The following is a 21,322-nucleotide window of genomic DNA, read 5'->3' on the forward strand; positions in this document are numbered from 1 at the left end:
AGGCTTGACATGTGGAGTATTTCACAAATCTTATTCTATGCAGTTTTACAACAAAACTAAGGGTATTTAATGTCCTTTCTGCTATTTAAAAAGAAGAAAGCTGAAGAATGGAAGATTAAGCGGCCCATATGAAGTCTCCAAGCTAGTTTATGAAAATGTGCAAGGAGCTATTATCTCAGAACAAAGCTGAATATTGAATATAACACATTTAGCCTTTCAAGAGGATTACGGTCCAAATTTCATAGCAAGGTCATTTTAAAAATAAAACCAAATAGCTGGGTCATGTTTTGCAATGAACGCAAACTCTCTTGACATATGTAGCAAAGGGCAAAGTTGAATTAATATCTTGCTGACAGACGTCTCAGTACCAATGCTTGCAAACAGATCCGAGATTAATCTTCGTTTACATTTCAAAAGTGGTAAGTGTCGGCTTGTAGGTGCTGCATTTTTTAAAATATGTTTGGGTGTCTTACTTGCTGTGTGCTACATGTGTACCTAATGCCCAAGAAGTCTAGAGCCCATGGGATCATCTAAAATTGGAACTACAGGCAGTCATGAGTCACCATAGAGGTGCTGGGAATTGAACCAGGGATCTGTGGAAGAGCAGACAATACTCTTGAGCACTGATCCATCTCTTCAGCCCCAGCTGGAATAAAATACCAAACAGCCTCAGGTCAAGGTCTCAGACTGTGGGAGGCAGCATGAGGGCAGATGACTGGCAGTGTGAGCCAGTGGTGATGGAGCCAGAAGGGCCTGCCCCATCTGCTCTCAATAGATAACAAGCACTGAGTTATTAGCTTGACGGCAACAGCCTTTGAGTTCTTACAGAACACAAAGATATAACAGAAAAGTCGATACAATGACACCAGCAGGGATTGCTTGGGAGATAATCCTAAAGCCATCGTTATTTTGTTAAAATAAAAAGGAAAGTTTTATGCCCATAGTTTGGAAGGCATTAGATTTTTTTTTTTTGAACTGATACAATTATGGATTCCCATGGTGTTATGAGCTTTGATGGACAGGAGTCCCCTGCCCATCTTGGCCTGCCCCACGCCCGTGAATGTTAACATTTCATAACTAAATCATCTCTCACCATATTCATGAATAATATTCTAATGTAATCCTGTCAGAATCAAATGGCACACTCAAGAAAGACACAAGTGCCAGAGAAGCAAAAGTGGCCTTGGAGATAGTGAGCTAAAACAGACAAATTAACCACAAATCTGGGTCTTAGAGTTTCAGTGTAAGAATAGATTCAAGGGCTGGAGAGATGGCTCAGTGGTTAAGAGCACTGACTGCTCTTCCAAAGGTCATGAGTTCAATTCCCAGCAACCATATGGTGGCTCACAACCATCTGTAATGGAATCCAATGCCCTCTTCCGGTGTGTCTGAAGACAGCTACAGTGTACTCATATATATAAAATAAATAAGTAAATCTTTTTAAAAAATAGATTCAAAGAGTCACATTCAAAACAAAGCAGTTATAGGCAGTGCACACAACTACCAACTTAACTTCAAAATCTGAAAGATTTGAAGTATGAGGACTAAGTTGAATTGGACAGTGAACACTAGTAGAAAAGAACTGGAAAAGTCCCGGTCCCAACAGGTCCTTTTTGTTCCCAATCACTGTCCACCCATCTGTGGCACTTTCAACAAGTTACTCTGACTCTCCAAAGTTATTTTCTCCTCGTTAATCTAGGGATTATGATGAAACCTTCCTTCCTTGACTATGAAGATAAGATAGAAATACCCATTCAACCATTGGAAGCAAGCAAAGAGATCACGGTTAGTTTATGTTAGTGTTATACACCAAATGCAATATTGCACGCTTCCAGGCCTAAGTGTTACTGACATTGGGAGTTGGAGGTCTTTGGTCAGGGAAGGTACAGCTTCAGTGCATTATAGAAAATGCTTCACAGGAATCCCTAGCCTCCAGCCTGTAGTACACACCCCAGTCCCAGTTGTGGCTACTAATCCATCTCCAGTAGGGGCAAACATGCCCAACAGAAGCAATACAAAATAGAGCCCCCGCTGAAGTCGATTGAAGACAAATACTGTCGGGCTACTTTCCACAGCAGCTGCCATTTTGTACTTTGAGCAGCTGGTGGTACATTCTGAGAAGACCAAAAGGTTCTAAGAAAGGGCCTGGCGAGGGTTAGGAGCCCTCACGGTCCTTACAGAAGATCTGAGTTAAGCTCCCAGAACCCACATAGCAGCTCCTGACCTTGTGTAATTCCAGTTCCAGAGGACCCAACACCCGATTCTCGCCTCCATCGGCATCATGCACACATGGTACACATACATGTATGCAAGCAAACATACATACATACATACATACATACATGCAAAATAATTATATACATAAAAATAGCCATACTTATTTTATATATAAAAATAAAGTATAGAAGGTTCAAGAAAGGTTTGCAGTCATATAGACACAAAAACCCATGCAGTTCTATGTGACCATATAAGTAATGAAGCACGTAAGAGGTATTTGGGGACTGTGTGAGCTTCTGAGGTTGGAATGACATACGTCCTCTTTAACAAAACCTTCATAGCCTATCTTAGGCGAGCTCTCAGATATATAAAGGAACCGGCTCTATCAATGATGCCCACCTGAGATACTTTGCTGCTCTGTAAATCCAATGGTAAACTGTGGCTACAAGAACGTATTTCATGACGCCCTGGCATGGCATTGAGTTCAGGGAAAGCTGGTCCAGCATCTAACTCCAACCACACCTTTTCATTTTGCATTCTGAGGTGTGTAACCATATCATCTAGAGATGGGTTTGCATTTCCAAGTAATTTGCAACTCTGGTCAAGTGCAGTGTCCGGAAGTAGGGAGAAGAAGACAGTGCCCACTTTGGCGGAGATTAAGACAAGGCCTATATAGTTGATGCAGAAACCTTTAAGAGAAAATAGACGGTCTACATCACTGTCTTTAATCAAACGGAGAACTTACAAATTGAGATCTTAGAAAAAGGAACTGGGAACTGCTAAACAAATATTTGGAGCAGTGGGTGTTCAGCTATCTTTAAGGGTAATGCTGACTTAACTTCCATTCTATAATCATCCTTGGAGAGACAGAACGAGGGCTATGCTCAACCGTATGAAATATCAAACCATCTCTGCGCAGACTTCAAAATGGAAAGCCATCAAAAAGACAACCTTCGGGCCATTTTCCACCCAGTGACACCAAAATAGGCAGTCACTAAAACCGGAGTGAAAATATTGACTTGAGCCATAAATGCTGATCCAGCTACAGTGAGTTTTTGAGACTACCATATGGATTTCTGTCTTAGTCAGTCTGTGTTGCTATGACAAACTGCCAGAGGCTGAGAGGCTAGTAAAGAAGGGAAGCTCTTTTCTCACAGTCCTGCAGGTGGGAAGTCTGAGTTCAAGGCGCTGGCCATGTCAAGCCATTGAGAGGGCCCTGTTCCAGGCTATGATTTACTGACTTCTCATTCTACCCTAAAATAGTAGAAAGCCAGTCAGCTAGATTTCTGAACTCTTCTGACAAAAGTTGACCCACTCCTAAGGGTTGCATCCGCAAGGCCCCTTCTCCAAAGACTTTTAGACCAGAGAATAGAGTCAACCAGAAGGAGATACAAAGATCCATGCCCTGTCAGTTCCTGTCTTAGACAATGTGTTTGGCAAGTTACAGTGATCTATGTGAGATTATATCTGGACAGAGGACTCCTCAAGCATGTGAGAGACATTTTAATCCCAAACTAGACATTTCTCCACAAGCAAGAACAGTTCACGGACCTTCCAATGTTCTCAAATTACCCTGCCACTTTGCTCCAGAGACCCCTGTATAATGTGTCTATGCGCTGGTCCTTGTCCATGAGCCAGCTCACCTGCCTGTGACCTTGGTGCATAAGTACCATTTTAATCTCGAAGTTAACAGATGAAGTTGATTGATTCTGACCTAGATTGTTTGATATGATCTTGTTAATGAATATGACCCTAGATGCTGAGTCATAAGTCTCCTGTGGTCCGTTGATAACAGTGGTAAAGCATAGTCAGAAGCCTTGAAATTCTCTCTCCGAGACATTTTCCTCTTGACTAGTGGATCTTGATGCTCAGAGTGTTTATAAAAAATATATAGACTCTGGAACTGACACCCAGGACTGTTTAAGGTAAAGAGTGAAAATCTCCATGTGGATAAATGTTCCTGATGATTATGGTGTATAAGAAATTTCTAGAATGCTGTTGAGACCACACTGTGCCTAGAGGGCACCGGGAAATCCATTCTTGTGGCAGGTACAGTTTGAAACTGGCTTTGTAGAACAAGACGCCATTTTCCAGCATCTTACTGAGTAGGAACTTCACAACCCATAAACCAACTTAAAGACCAAGGTTTAAGCCACCAGACAAGTTACTATGACTCTTCTATCAGACTATCAGTTCAAACCTGTGCTGTGAGATTTAAGTATCTTAAGTCTCGTACTAAGTCTAAAGTGAATCCAAACCTTTTTATAGTGACGTCAGTTTCTATTTGTGAATTTTGCCATTAGTCGTCACCACTGGCAAATCACATCCAGGAATTCCTATCAATATCACTGGGTGGATTTTCTCCTACTTACACTAATTATTGAATCTACTATTAACATGGAGTACAGGGCTAAAGAGGGTAAGACTTTAAGAAAATTCAATGTTTAATGTAATTTTTTATGGACTTGTGGTCATTTATGATAATCTTATACAGTTCTCTTTTCACTAGGGATTTAAATACATGTGCATGCACACACATGTACTCACGCACAGGTATTATACACACACACACACACACACACTCCTATAATTCCAAAATATTTTTTTAAGATTTATTTATTTATTTATTTATTTATTTATTTATTTATTTCATGTATGTGCACACGCTGTTGCTGTCTTCAGACACACCAGAAGAGGGCATCATACCCCATTACAGATGGTTTGTGAGCCACCATGTGGTTGCTGGGAATTGAACTCAGGACCTCTGGAAGAATAGTCAGTGCTCTTAACCGCTGAGCCATCTCTCTAGCCCCCACAATCCATATATACTTCCTACCAATTAAGAACTGCTGATCAATCTGATCAATCTATGACCATAGATCTCACAGGGCACACCCCTAGACAAAGAATTTTGGAGAACTGTTGAGGGTGAGAAGTTGCCTTCCCCCAGTGAGGAACGCCCTAACTGGTTATCCAATACCAAATAGTCAGCCCTGAAATAATATACAAGCAAGAAATACTTAACAGATTCTGTAGGTTACGTGCACACATGCTTGCTTGCGTGCTTGCGTGCTTGCGTGCTTGCGTGCTTGCGTGCTTGCGTGCTTGCGTGCTTGCGTGCTTGCGTGCTTGCGTGCTTGCGTGCTTGCTTGCGTGCTTGCGTGCTTGCGTGCATGGAGAAAGAAGAGAGAGAGAGAAAGGGAGATTGTAGCAGGATGGTTTCCTGCTGAGGCAACATTGTTTGCAGTGGAGCGAATGGGGAGGAGCTAATGTGGGAGGAGCGAAGAGAGAGAAGGAGAGGAGGAGAAGGAAGAGGAGGAGCAAGAGAGAAGATGGCGGAGGATGTCCGAATGTCTCCAGCAGAGGTAGTTATTAATATCAAGGTTAGGTAATTGGGTAACAACTCTAATTGTGTGCGCATACTGTTAACTGAGCATTTCTAAATATATAAAACCACTGGATACCTTTAAGCTTTGAGAGACTCATTTCTACCGGGTACTGTGGTAAAGGTTAACGGGATACTTTGGGCTCAGCCAAGCATTGTGAACAGTGTGGTCAGTTGGCAGAGCCAGCCACTGCGCTGGCGTCGCATGGGTGCCAGGCCCAGTGCTTCTGGCTGGCTGGAGCCGCAGTCTGAGCTGAGGAGCAGAGGGAGCACGGTGATGCTCTTGGCCTCTGGCCCTTCTAGTGGGGGGGCGGGGGGTAATGGTGGTTGTCTGAGAACAGCCTGGGCAGGGCGCCGCATTTTTAAATATTCCCCCCCCAACAGGAGATAACAAAAATGAGGAGGTCGGGAATTAAAGGAGGTAGTAGGAAGAGTTGGGAAACAGAAAAATATGGAAACAAATGCCATAATTACATTCTAACCAGCAAAAAACAAACTGTTGTTCCGAACTGTAACCAGCAAGTCATAAAAGCATGTCTTGGGAGTGCACAAGACCAAACCTTACCCCATGAAAGCATTTTACAAATTCATCTTGACAGTTCCTCAGCTGGATGAAGAAACTCTCTGGGGTCCATGAAAACCCGTAGTTCTTTATATTTTTACAGAGTCTAGTTACCTGGGCAGCACTCTCGATACTTTCAAGTTTTCTGGATTTAAAAAATTCAGTATCCAGGCTGGAGAGTTGGCTCAAGGGTTAAGAGCACTGGTTATTCTTGCAAAGGACCCAGGTTCTATTCCCAGTACCTATGTAGAGGCTTGCCACTTCCTTAAGCACAAGCATGTGAGGTGGATAAAATAACAAAAATTAATCCAAAAATTAAAAAAAAATCCAGTATCTGAACCACGAGCTCCATCTCAAAGGGGCCTTTTGCCCAGTTCCTGCCACTTGTCACTGAACACAGAAGGTGTTCTTTCTGTGAGCAGCCCCTAGGTAAATTCACAAATTATTTCCATCTCACAAGAGGGTTTTAAAGTTGGTTCAAAATCCAGTCTATCCAGAATTTTTAAAAGGCATAAAATCATCTTGATATTCAAAAATTAAAAATCATCATAAAAACACCCCTCAAAAAATCTATAGTCAACATACAACAAATACAATATACGCTATGCTACATACTTGGACAGCTAATTCAAACATCAAACAATTCAAAGGTTAACTTACATTTTGCTTCAGACTTCTGAATATGTTATATATGCTATTTTTTAGAAAAGACAAAATCCAAGGTTGGCAAAGAGCCTTCGTGGACTGGACCTAGGCTCCCCGCACATATGTAGCAGATGTGCAGCTCGGTTTTCATGTGGGTCCCCCAACAGCTAGAGTGGGGGAGCCTGTCTCTGTTGCCTGCCTGTGACTCCTGTTCCTCCAACTGGCCTGCCTCGTCTGGCCTCAGTTGGGAGAGGATGTGCCTACTCCTGCAGTGACTTGATGTGCCAGGGTAGGTTGGTACCCAGGGAGGGCTTCCCCCTTATCAGAGGAAAAGGGGAGGGGGGATGGGAGGAGGGGATATATGTTGGGTAGATGGGGCGGGAGTGGGGGGGGCGGCTTTGATCTAGATGTTAAGTAAATAAATAGGGAAAAATACAAGGTTGAAGAAGAGGGGCCACACTGTCTGACAATCTGACTTAAAGCACCGATTAGGCCCCTGACCCAATCAGTCTTCTACCTGTATTTGACCCTGTGTGGCCAACACAAGAGAGGAGTTTGCCTACCATCCAAGAAGGCCACCAATTAATTGTCAACGTGTCACTTGACACGTGGCCACAGGGAAGTCTTTTGCCACTTACTATGTCCTACTAGGCTTCCGGTCCTCATGGCCATGAGTATTACCTCACAGTTCGCTTCAGTAAGTTACTATCGCCAAATATGTAAACAGTTCCCTCATCATAAGAATAGAAGTAACAGGAATAGCTACCCTTAGCAGCTCCTATAAGCACTGTTAATTAAAACAAATTCCAACCCTGCAGATGACCATTCAGCCTGCTTAGAGCACTGTGAGATGTTCTTAAACAGAAGTGTGTTAAGTGAGGACTGCTGTCCGTGCTGCTGAATTGAATTGCCATTTTTTTTCAATCTCTTCCCCCAGGCCCTGGAGATTAAGGGCCTCTTCTAGAGCTAGCTCCCCTAAACCCTTTGAGGCCCCGCCCCCAATCCAATAGAGAAGAATAAGCTCTCTCCTCAGGTAAATTGCTATTTCCTTCCTCTGGAATTCTTCCTGAGGGCATTAATTTGCCTTCTGCTGGCTAGCCAATCAACCGTCCCTGGGATTGAAAGTAGAAAAACCGGAAGGGGAAAAAAAAAGTCAGACCCGTTTTGAGACTTTTTGAAAGGAAAATTCAGAAGAAGCCAGAAGAAGGACACATGATCAGAATGAGTCAAGAGCTGAGCACTCACCCCCTGCTTCCCCTCCGCAGAAGATCAGTTATACAGAGAGTGGACGGAGGAGATGAAACTCCCCTGATCCTCAGTCTCTCAAAAAGCATGCTAAGTTTTAAGACAGCGCAGACCATCTAAGACCAGAAGAGCCCGCTACTCCTCGTTACAGAGCAACCAGAAAAATGACAAGAAGTTGTGAGCCGATGCTTTCATCTGACTCCCTTTTAAAAGTAAAGTCTGCTTCGCAAGCTAATCCTAAATCCTCACCGTTCCCTCTAATCAGCTCCTAGGCTTGGGCTTTGATGTTACATCATTTCTGTCTGGAGTCCGGGGCGGAGGCTGAGCTGTCTCCTGAGTACCGCACGGGACATCCCCAGACTCTGCCTCCTTACCTGCAGGATCCGCGCTGTCAGCAGGCACACTCTGCGTGGAAGCTGGGGCCGGGTCCTTAACTCCGTGCACCTGGCCATCTTCTTCCTGGGTCGTCAGAAACGCGGAGCACAGACCAGATTCGAGGGCTTGGAGCTTCAGCAAGGAATTCTGCCAACAAAAGCAGAACATGAAGCCAGCTAAGCGGATGCCTAACACACAGCTCTGGGGCTGCAGCTCTCGGGCACCTTCGTCCCGGTGCCTGCCTGGCAGGAAAGGGGGTCTCGGCTAGCAGCTGCTGCTGCTGCTGCTGCTGCTGCTGCTGCTGCTGCTGCTGCTGCTGCTGCTGCTGCTGCTTCGTGGGGGAAAGGAGCTGCTGGTCCCCGAGTCAGATGCGCATTGGTTCTCATGCAGCTTCAGTTTCTGGCTCGTTAAAATCCTAACGTATACGGTCTATCCGTGACACATGGGACCTGGGATTTCGTCAGCAAGAGACACAGCATCTGGAGAGCCAATCTCAGAAGGTGTCCGTTTAGCAAGTGCTGGGGCTTTTACGCTCGGCTCGCTCCTCCGCGCAACTCTTCATTCACTGTGCTGACATCAGGAGCCAGACATTAGGCCACTCCCAGGCTACCATTCATAAAAGCCACCGTCCCTCCAAGACACGTACTGCGGCAGACCGCAGCACACAAAGAGTTACAGCTGCAGAGGCTGCCTGGCACCTAGGAGGGCCTTCTGAGCTCCTTCACCCAGCTTTACACCACGCCTTCTAAAGTTACTTGCAGGGGGGTGGGGGAGGGGGATGCTGCAGCTGCCTCCCCTGGGGACCGGAGTCCAGGGAGCCGACTCTGCCCCCTTAGCCTAACTTAGCTAGCTACTTAATGGAGAGTGATTGATCCTTTACAGCCTACAGTGCAATCTCCCGCCTACCCCTTCGTGTCGCAGTTTTTAATTTCTCCCAGGTTCTTAGTAAGAACAAGTCACGCAGACTGACGCACTTATGATGCAGCAGCAGCCCAGGCTAACTGATTCCCCTGGCAGGTGAACATGAATCATGCCTGAGTCCAGGCTGGGCACTAGGAGGCCGCAGTGGGACAGCTCAGCAGGTTACAGAAGCGATTCCGCCCACCTCCCTCCAGCTGCCTGCAAGGGCAGCCACCGGAAGCAGGGCCATCGGTCCTTTCCCTACCCAAACCTTCTAACATAAGACACTCTGACACCTATTCGCCTCCCCCCCATATGCCACACAGGCACACGCTGGGGCACCCCACTCTACAGCTCCACCCCTGCCTGTCCCACATACCTACACACACACACACACAGAGGGGGAAAGAGAGAGAGAGGGAGGGAGGGAGAGAGATACACACACCTCCCACATACAAATCACTTTCAATACCACTCACACATACATATACCCTAACATACCTTAATCCCCAAATGCTCATAACTATAGACATTTTCATGCCAACCTCAACCCCCACTTATACACCTTATTCTACAAGCGAATCCCTTCCTCTACCTACCACCCCCATACTAACATGACCCCCCAACTCTTCCTCCTTTTTCACACATACACCCCTATTTCTGATTGCCCCCGACATCCTTCTCCATGCATGTCTGATACCATCCCATCAACCCCTGTTCCTTCACATCATGCCTCTAACTCACAGCCCTCTGCTTTGTATGCACTTCCGTACACCTACCTACCCAAGCTTCTCCCGAATCACTCTCGCCCTGTACCAACTTCTCCCCACTGCTTTTATCCGCTGAGCTGACACCACAGCAGTGTTTTTTACATGCCGCTTCCCCGAGGGATATTTGAAACTTTCTCGCACATTCTGAAGTCAGTGGGCACGTCAGCAACTCAGGTTGCTCCTCCACCAGGGACAGATATGCTCACGAGCTGACCTGAACACTGTCCGTACTCAGAGGTGATTCCTAACAGCCAAAGCTCAGACAAAGCAGCATGGTTCTTCTCCCTGCTGGGACATGTCTCCAGCCGTTGAGGGCTCAAGGTTGTTGAGAGGAGACACAGGTAGCACAAAGGCACCAAGTTTCTAGAAGAATCTAGCCATTAGTCACCAATCAGTTGGAGGTAACCAATCAGTTAGTGAATATCAATCAATCAGTTGAATACCGATCAATCAGTTATTGGACACCAATCAATCAGTTGTTGGTGGACACCAATCAGTCAGTTAGTGGACACCAACCAATCAGTTGGTTGGTGATAACCAATTGATCAGTTGGTGGGAAAAATCAGTTGTTGGACACCAAGGACAACGTCAAGGAGACTCCCCACCAGGAAATCAGAATGGTCTCTTCACAAGCACAAAAGTACACTAAAGAGCTAGACAATGCCATGGAACTGTGACACAACGGAGCCCACGCAGGAAAGAGCAGGGTGGGCCCTGCTTATCTTAAGGATACAAATACCATACTGTGGGCTCTGCATATCTGAAGAATACAAATACCACATTACACAACCTCATTGTCAGGTATGTACCGGAAAGAACTGAACCTGAAGGCTTGGGCAGTTCTGCGCACACCCACGTCTATGGCATCTCAGGAGCTTAGAGGTGTCACTAGCTGAACTTCGTCTCCAAAGTTCCTCTGTTGAAGTTCTATTCTCAACGTGACTAGACTTAAAGACGGGGCTTTTAAGGATGTAAATAAAGTTTAAAAGGACCCATAAGCATCAGGACCCATCCCAGTAAGACTGATGGCCTCATAAGAGCCAGAGACCATGGGGACATTCACATTCGGAAGGCTCCATGAGGAATCAGCTTGAATGCGATCATCTACAAGCCAAGGACTGAGGAGGCCTCAGGAGAAACTAAGACAGCGGGCACTTTGACGTTGGACTTCCCAACTCAAGGCTGTGAGAAAATACATTTTTTGCTGTTTAAGCTGCCCAGTCTGTGGTACTTTGCAGTGGCACCCCTCATAGACTAACGCCAGGTGATGGAGCCCAAGGGTCAATGAACAGATGCTCAAAACATGGATGACCTTACAGACAACATCCCTCAAAATTCAAGGGGAAGCCAGTAACTGATATAGGCTACCACAGAGTGAAACAAACCAGCTACAGAAAGATAAATCCTATGTAATTCCATTTACACAAGAGAGTAGAAAACCCATAAAGCCAGGAAGCAGAGCGCTGATTCCCCAGGGCTGGTCAGGGAAGGGAGAGAGTTACCTCATGGGTTCAGAATTTCAGGTGTGAAGGATTCCCAGAAAGGTGTATGGAGTTAGTATGGCTGAGTGGTATATTTACAAAGGCTTAAGACGGCATGTTTTTCCTATTAAACGTATTTTACAATGACTTTTTAAAGAATCGTGCGTAGAAGGAGGTGGACCTTTCCAATTCTCTCTTTAGTGGCAGGGTCTCATGTAGCCCAGGCTAGCCTAGAACTCTGGAGGACTTTGAATTTCCGATCCCCATGACTCTACCCCGCTGACCTGTGGGAAGATGAGTGTGTATCACCATGCCTGGCTGGTCTCAGGCAGTGGAGGGAAAGAACCCAGGGCTTCCCGCATGAACACTAGGCAAGCATTCCAGCAGAGAGATACATTCTCAATCATTTTATTTTATTTTATTTTATTTTATTTTATTTTATTTTATTTTATTTTATTTTATTTTATTTTAACGTGGTGCGTGCAGCCTGGCTCAGACTCCGGTGTGTTATTGTGTACTTTACAAAGCAAAGGATGACTTTCAGGTTCCCACAGAACCACAGGGAATACCCACGGGGCTCTGTATCCTGCCTGACTGTGGGCAAGCATCCTGGCTATTGCAACCCTTGATGACCATTTGTTTTTCATCTGTACAAAGAAGCAGACATAACTGTAATGAGTGGGAGTCCCTGTTGGGGGCTGCTCCCGGGGAACCCAGGGGAGGGGAATGAGCACTCTCGGAAAGCAGCAGTAGGTAGCCAAGGGTGGATGCCCCCAAATACCAGCTGCAGGGAAGAGGTCCACGTGGACAGGCCCCATGAGGTACCTACCGTTCGTGACTCATCCTTCAACCTCCCGGGGTTTCACTTCTGCACCTGCCAACCAGGAACCTCACTCTAAATGACTTTGGAATCCCCTTCTATTGAATGGAAAAAAAGCCAAGCATGCATGTATACCCAAGATGGAGGTGCAAAAACCTGGTACCCGTGAACACCTAGACTTGGGTCTGGAGCAGAACCAACGACCGAGTTAGAAGAGCACCACCAAGGGATGTCAAGTACACAGGGGTACATCAGACTCAGAAGTTTCTGGGCCCTAACTGGGAGTGTGCTCAGGTGCCATAACATGGAAAACAGCTGGGAGAATCCAGCAGCTGCTGTTAGGCTACTTTCTCCCCCTCCCCTCCTCCGAGCATGCTCATTGGAACAGTGCTGAATGACACAGGACACCGACTTGCATGGCTGGTTGTTCCTCTCTGAGACACTGCAGAGAACCAAGCAGGAGGAGGAGGAGGAAGAGGAGGAAAAGGAGGAGGAAGAAGAGGAAGAGGAGGAGGAAGGGGAGGAAATCCAAGCAAGGCAGAAAGGATGGACATCAGCAATCCAGGGAGACCTCTAAGCAGAAGAGAAGACAACTGCTGGGGACTGAAGACAAGACAGTAAATGGAAGCCCTTCTGTCCCCACCACACGCCACCCCATTCCCTGTCACTCAGCCCCATGACCCTCTTCAGTAGAGTCCTCCTCACGTGGACACCCTGTGTGGATGGGTCTGTATCACCCAATGTCCTAGGACCCCAGGGTAATGGTGCAGTGACTGAACTGTGAAAAGCCAATGCCACTGTCAAACACACGTCTGCGCAGGGAATGATGGGAGATATCTAGCCTATCCAATCAGGATGAAGCACTGTAGAGCCCAAGAAGCCCCGTGGTCATTTCCCTGCACTGGCAGGGTCTGTGCAGATGTGCTAGCCACATGATGCTTGAATACTCGAGGCAAGAGCCAGACTTGCGTGAAGACTAAGAGACCGACATCAGGTTCTTCCTGCTGGAGTTTCCAGCCCAGCAAGGAAACAGTTAACAGGCCAACAAATAACAAGGCATAACTTCTCTGCATCCATGCCCGGAAGCAATGGCAAGCTTTGGAAGGAGAGAGTGACCACCCAGCCATTTCACCAACCAGTCACACCAGACTTAGTGACCTTTTTACAGGAAGACGTGCTCTCTCTTCTACAGAAAAATGAAGGTGCAGTCAGGAAGCTACCCCCACACCCCCATCCAGCCCGTCTCATACATGACTTGATCTCTGGCAAGACCATGGGGCCTCCAGGCAATGGCTCTGGTCAGCCTGCTGATGCTTCCCTGGGCTTACATCCAAAGTCACCATAGTAGGGCACCTAAAATCAGGAGGGAGATCGCACTGCAGATCATGATCCCCTCAGGAATGATAACCACCCTGCCTCTCCGGCACGCCCTGTGAGAAGCCTCCACCGCCTAGGTACAGTTTTCTAAAGTTAACTTTTCTTTTTCACACAGTAGAGCATCTCGTTTTAGAAAATACTCATTTCCCCGTCTCTGCAGTGACTCGGGTCCCACTTCAGCTGGGCTGGGAAAGAGAGAACACCCACACGGGTGGGTTGGAGGAGAACTATTTTGAGGTGCCTTCATCTGTGAGTGTGCAATTAGAGAGCAGGAACCATTCACGCTTGGTTTCTAGGAAGGGGTTTTATGGCACCTTCCCATCCCTTTATGTTTCCAAGAAGTGTATGTAGATCCTCGCTCTGATGAGATACACGGTGAACAGGAACGTTGCTGAAAACCCGGGATGCCAGTCAGTTTCCAGACATCTACTTACTACTGTTGCATGATCATGGGCATAAACTCCCAACACCACACTCTCAATAAACACAGGAGACCACCCTTTAGCATACACTCATTTACCTGTTCCCTGCTCCCACATCCCCAGGCCCTCTTAAGAAGAGCCCACTGAAGGGGGCGGGGAAGCAAGCCAACTGAGCATGAGAGTTCCCCTCCCTCTTCTTCCTATCTGTCATGATGTGAACAGAGCTCCTCCACCGTGACGGACCGAACCTTCTGAAACCACAAGCCAGTCATGTATGGGAAGGGCTGGATGGAGAAAGCTTCCTCTTTCAAGTTGTTTAATGTCTGGTAATTTGACATCACTACAGTGACCTACTTGTTCGTGGTGGACTGGAACGATATCCCCCATTTGGCATGCTGTGAGCGCATCTCGCGGTAGAGCTGATCAGTAGAAAGACTGTCTTTGCCAATATCCGGTTTAGTTTTGGAAAGATGAGACTCTCAGTATCGGATTTGAAGACCCTCCGACACTCTGGTTAGTAAACTTCAAGGTTTTCCTTTTTAAACCCACTGGGGAGTTTATAAAATATATACATTCCCCAAATCATATCATCTTTGTTCTGATTTAGGAGGGTCTGGATCAAGAGCACTTTAATACTAGTGCCCAAGGTCTATATAGGTCTTGAGAAATAGTGCCCTATCTTCTGGGACCCTGACCCACCCTAAACAGTATCTTGGTTGCCTGCTTAATACCACTAAGCCCAAGGACAAACACTTTCCCCCGAGCCCCAGCACTCCGCCACTCCCAGTATCTTCTAGCCTTGACCATCCCTTTGGCACTGGACCCACACACACTCAGAAGTATAAAACACGAGGCGCACAAGATCAACAGGTCACCTCCCAACAGGCTACTCAGAGACCCTCAATGTTCTCACCAAACAAAATGAGGCTTTTTCCAACGTTGGTATCTCTAAGACAGACTTAGAGGTTCTCAAACTTCCTAATGCTGCTACCCTTTAATACAGTTCCTCACGTTCTGCTGACCCCCCCAACCATAAAATTATTTTCGTGGCTACTTAGTAACTGTAACTTTACTGCTGTTATGAACCATAACGTATAAATCTGTGTTTTCTAATGGTCGTAGGTGACCCCCGTGAAAGGGAATTGCTGGCTGCTTTAAGGAAAAGCTCAAATTCTCTCTCCCTGGAGAGACACTGGGCTGTAGCTAGTCTCCCTGGGGAGGGTATGCTTATAACCCAGCATGCTTCCAGTCAGGCCACACCTCAGTTCACACAGTCCAGCGTCCCTCTGTACAGGATGCTAACAAGCTTCCCCCCCCCACACCGCTCTCTTGCTAACAGAACCAAGAAGCAGCTACTCGCACCAAGAAGCCAGAGTGCTGACCAAAGTATCCAGCTCTTGATTGCATCCTGTCTGTACTTTTTAAAAACTCAAAATGACACAGCTGGAGTACACAGTAACAGAACAGCTCTTCCTTTCAGCCAAAGGATTTCAGCCTGGGGGTGGGGGGTGGGGGGTTGGGGGTGGGAGGATGGATTATCACATCCCATGGTGAGATTCTTGTCCTTACCTCACTAAATTAACAAGCAAATTATAGGACAGGAAAACAGTCCTTCATAATCTCCTATTCTGCGTCAGAGGTTTTCTAGGTAAGGCATTTTTACTTTCTTAAACACAACATGGGTAGCCTAGTAGTGCACTTCCTGAGGGACTTGCTAAGAAGCAGGGTGTTATGATAAATCCACATTATGTTGTCTATATTACTTGTTTCTCACGGGATGAAGTCCTCAGTTGTCGGACTCTATAGTATTGCCCATATGGTTACTTCTTGTGGCCATTCCTGCAGCATTTTATTTCAGTCTAAAGAAAAAAATCCTCCTAAAAACTAACCTCAGTGAGCTGGAGAGATGGCTCAGTGGTTAAGCGCAGGCTGTACTGACAGAGGACCCAGGTACAGTTCTCAGCGCCAGACCGGAAAGCTAATAACCTCCTAAAACTCCAGCTCCAGCCAGCTCTAAGGAGGCCCCTTCTGGCCACAAGAGGTATTGCACTCGGATGGCAGACACTCATTTCTGAAGATACTACTTTAACTCACTTTCTAGATATTGCTGAATATTGGAAACTCTCCTGCTGGAAGTCCTATGAAATAAATGAGGCTCGTGTCTCATTAAGGATGATGGATCACCCTGGAAAGCATTGGCTGTTTCCCCAGATACTAATATTTTGTTAGAAAACTTAACCATCTTCCTGCCCTGAAACTGGAGCTTTATGGCCCTAAGAAGGGCTGTAATTGGGCTGGAGAGACGGCTCAGCAGTTAAGAGCACTGACTGCTCTTTCAGAGGTCCTGAGTTCAATTCCCAGCAACCACATGGTGGCTCACAACATCTGTAATGGGATCCAATGCCCTCTTCTGGTGTGCCTGAAGACAGCGACAGTGTACTCATATACATAAAATAATTGCCTAACATGCAGAGACATGCTGGATCTGGATATACATGTGCTTCTCAACAAATACTACTGAGATATGTAATTATTTCCTTGGGGGGGGAAGGGGGGTCCAAACAGTCAAAGTCGTGGGACAAAATTTGCCCTTAGGACCCATAGGCATGTATGCACATTCACATTAAAATGAAAGAGCTACGCATAGACATTACCTCCGTGGAAAGCCCAAGACCCGCGTGGTTTCTGCATTTAACCTTTTATCAGAAAGCAGCATAAACAGCAGCATGGGCTAACCCCTAGCAGTTATGGAACTCAACATCCTTTCTGGGTTCTCACAAAGGGGGAGGGATCGCGGGGGGCGGGGGGGCGGGGGGTGGGGGGAGCGCGGGAATCAGTAACCGGAAGTGGAATGAGGGGCTGGGAATTAGTAGCCGGAAGTGGAATGAGTACAAAGGGACTAAGAAGGAAAAGAATGGAGATGTTGCATCAGATCAAAGAATAGAGGAGCCTTGGGGACAGATGATAAGGAGGACGGAAGCAAACCAGGGTGAGTCAGCTGCTTCTCCCGAGCTAATGTGGGCACCTGCTGGCATTGGCTCAGCTTCTTCCTTTACTAACAGCACCATTTTGGATTCCCTTGAAGGTGACGGCTCCAGACCTGGTTCTCCTAGAAATAAGCAGCCAGGCTGGCAAGTGGCCTCTGACGGAAGCGGGCGGGTGGGGGTGGGTAGCAGGGAGAATCTACCAGCTCTAAAAGTAGCCCCGGCTCCTTGGCTGTCTGCCTCACTCACCTGGGAATGAGAATTAGGACCCACACCATGACAACGCCGGCCACAAGAGGTCTCCGCTGACACTGACAACAAAGGATGGCTAAAATTAAATGACTCACAGGACACCGCTCCAGCTGAGGAAGAGGAACCCTTGGTAGGGGAGCAAGGTCACTTTATCCCAACTCAAAACCAAACCAGAGAAACGTCCAGTGGTATCCTGCCGTTACCCAGCCAAGAGGAAAATTACCTTTGAGTTCATGCTTCCAGATACCAACATCCAATTATCTGTCTTCTACAAACAGGATTCCCAGTGTCAAAGAGGGAAATTTGGGTCTCTTTTAGCCAACCAGATTCTTCCAAGCTCTAAGGTCATAGCAAATAGTTCAGGAAGGATAAATGCCCCCAGTCATGACTGAGACTCGAGGGTAAGGCTCTAGAACTTTCTAGTTTTAGAAAACTGTAATTCCACTGTGGGGCAGGCAGAACCCTAAAGGTGGCCCCTAGGGGTTCCATACCTTGGTTATTCAACTACTAATCTACGTGCTGCTACGCGAAGGGCTTTTTCTCTTAAGAGGTAATTGAGTTCCAACTCAGCTGCCAAAAGATACAGCCATTATTTGGGTGTGCCTGGCCAAATCAAGTAAAATTCTTTAAAAGCAGAGTCTCTTCCAGCTGGTGGCAGAAGGCATCATCAGAGGAATTAGAAGCGCAGGCAGATTGCAAGCGATATAGCTGGCTTAAAGGGAGAGCCAGTCACAGGAATGACTTGGAAGCTGAACGCTATGCCAAACTGCTAACCAGCAAAGGGGCAGAGATGACAGTCTTATGACAAGACCCTGGGTTAAAGCAACACCCTGAAGGAGTTTGCCCATGGTCCCTATTTCAGATGAAAACTCAGCCTGGCTGATGCCTTAATGTCTCTGTTGTGAGGCCCTGAGCAGAGAGACTCCAGCTGCTTTCTACAACCATGGGTTAATAAATGGATGTTTGAAGCCATTAAGGTCTTGGTGATGCATTACACCGGGATAGTAATAGAAAACTGAGCTGACAGGGCCCCTAGTGGGGGAAGCTGGCAGAAGGACTGGAGGAGATGAGGGGGATTGCAATCCCGTAGGAAGAACAACATCGGCTAGCCAGACCACCCAGTGCTCCCAGGGACTAGACCAGCAACCAAGGAGTGTACAGGGAGGGTTCCATGGCTCTAGATACATAGGTAGCAGAGAATGGCCTTGTCTGACATCAGTGGGAAGGGAGGCCCTTGGTCCTGTGGAGTTTTGATGCCCCAGCGTAGGGAGATGCTGGAGGAATGGGGCAAGGGCGGGGGGGAACACCCTCATAGAGGCAAAGGGAGAGAGAGGAGGTTCTGGGATGGGGGGGAGGGTCTGGAGGGGAAAACGGGAAGTGAGATATCATTTGAGATATGAATGGAATGATAGATAGATAAATAAATAAATAAATAAATAAATAAGAAAACCAATATAAAAAAAGGAAAGAGAAGAAAACTGAGCCAAGCATGGTGGTTCATGCCTTTAAATCCCAGCACTCAGGAGGCAGAGACAGGCAGATCTCTGAGTTCAAGACCAGCCCCGTTTACAGAGTGAGTTCCAGGACAATCAGAGATACACAAAGAAGCCCTGTCTCAAATAAAACTCCGATACTCCAAAATATTCTTCAATAGAAGCCGAACCCAGACCCAATTCAATAGGCTGGGTTTTCACTTAAATTGAAAAATGAAGCTGCCTTTACCAACAGAAAGAACACTTCTCAGCCAACACTGGAGTGTCGGCGAAGGCTTTTCACAGGCCGTTTTCTCAGCATTAAAACAATTTTGAAGAAGACATCTCCATCAGACAATAAAGCCAGTCCTTCAAATCTGTGAATTTCTGCACCCATGAATTCAATCCACCACGGGTCAACAATTACTTTTAAATCATTTGTATTTGACGTACACACATGTGTATTCTTTAGCAATGCAGTATGATAATTAGTTACATGGACTGTATCTTGAATTCAATAATAATCTAGAGATGAAATAAAGTACGCAGGAAGGCGTGATCAGATTGCTCAGGAATACCACACCCTTTTACATAAGGGGTTAGTAATCCTCAGATTTTATACCTGTGGGAGGAGACTCTTAGAGCCAGTCACCAAACGATACCAAGAGGTAACTCTTACCTTCTTGAGGTCTTTATGTCAAAATATCTCTATCATACATTCTAGATGCTGATAAGGACATATGCCCTTCTCACAGAGACACATATGGAGACACACGCTGAAACCAAAGACAGCGCTCAAATGTTCAACTATTCCTCTTTTAACAAATTTTAAGTATTCAGGTATCTTTACACTGGAGAAACAGGTATATAATACTGAGGCTGATGTATAACTAGGACAAATGTAACTCAACAGGTACTCTGCAGTTGTACTGTGTGAAGGAAGGCTGTCTTAGGGTTTTACTGTTGTGAAGAGACACCGTGACCAAGGCAACTCTTATAAGGACAACATTTAACTGGGGCTGGCTTACAGGTTCAGAGGCTCAGTTCATTATCATCAAGGTGGGAACATAGCAGCATCCGGGCAGGCGTGGTGCAGGAGGAGCTGAGAGTTCTATATCTTTATCTGAAGGCTGCTGGTGGAAGACTGACTTCCAGGTAGCTAGGATGAGGGTCTTAAGCCCATGCCACAGTGACACACCTATTCCAACAAGGCCACACCTCCTAGTAGTGCCACTCCTTGGACCAAGCATATACAAACCACCACAAAGGGCTAACCCTTCGCTTTGATGTTTTGTAAACACTTAAAAGCTTATCACCTTTGTACAATAGTCACTAGGACTCAGTGACGTTTTCTTTTGATATCAGGAGATCATTGATTATTGATTTCATGATCGTAGTTTGTCACCTATATGTTATCACCTATACCAGTTCTGAAAATTACAATGGAATTCTATTGTTTGACTTTGACCTTTCCCCCAACAGGTTCAGGTGTTTGAGCACTTGATCTCCAGAACAAGTTGTGGGACCTGGAGGAGGTGGAGCCTCACTGGAAGAAACAGGCCACTAGGTAGGACCCACAAGGCAGCTTCACTTCCTGTTATCTCTCTCCTCTGTAGCGTGCATGTGACCAGTCTGCTTCCTGTCCCTGCTCCATGTCTTCCCCACTATGGACTGGTATACTTCCGGTACAGTGACCTAAAATAAGCCCTTTCTCCCTTAAGATGTTTTTTTGTTAGAGTATCACTAACAGGAATAGAAAAGTAGTGAAGACATTGTTCCTGGTGGGTAGAACTCCAGTCAAAATACCACACAACGTGGGACTAAATCCAGTACGACTTTAAGCATCTTCTCTATGGTCCATTGTTGAACATGAAAGTGGACCCTACGCACAAATGTGGAAATCTCCTGCCTACTTTTATGAAGTCAAACTAACTTCAAAGCAACCAAAGCAGTGTAAACACATTGCTGGGGTGATGAGGCAAACTAAGACCCAAACTAAGTAGATTCTTGGCTAGAAACTTAAGGAGAATCTGAAACAGCTTTCTTTAAGAGCTGTTCATCTTGTAGCCAACTGCCTCTCTGGTGTTTTGACATACTAGATAAAGGCAGACTCAGAACCAAGCCTATCTGACACCTCACTATTAAACAAAGGACATCTTTGTGGCATCTATGAGGGAAAAAATGAGCAGAGAGGTCTGAGACATATGTCGTGACCAATTTTTAAGTGACCATTTTCCTCTAGACCAGTGCTTCCTAACCTTCCTAACACTGTGACCCTTTAATACAGATCCTCACGTTGTGGTGACCTCAACCATAAAATTATTTTCATTGCTACTTCATAACTGTAATTTTGCTCCTATTATGAATTGTAATGTAAATATATGTTTTCTGGTGGTCTTTGATGACCCCTGTGAA

The 21,322-nt window shown here is 46.1% G+C and overlaps 1 protein-coding gene across 4 annotated transcripts in view; it reads right to left on the reverse strand.

Moving 5' to 3' along the window:
- Nucleotides 1-21,322, reverse strand: part of Fam13c (family with sequence similarity 13 member C) — a 113,446-nt gene that overhangs the window by 30,930 nt on the left and 61,194 nt on the right. For all 4 annotated transcript variants that reach the window (XM_028780256.1, XM_028780255.1, XM_028780254.1 and 1 more), the window contains one exon: nt 8,429-8,576. In XM_028780256.1, the coding sequence (XP_028636089.1) occupies nt 8,429-8,576 (148 nt within the window). The remainder of the gene's footprint in view (nt 1-8,428; nt 8,577-21,322) is intronic.

This window comes from Grammomys surdaster, unplaced genomic scaffold (assembly GCF_004785775.1).
Source record: "Grammomys surdaster isolate TR1022 unplaced genomic scaffold, NIH_TR_1.0 367, whole genome shotgun sequence".
NCBI lineage: Eukaryota > Metazoa > Chordata > Mammalia > Rodentia > Muridae > Grammomys > Grammomys surdaster.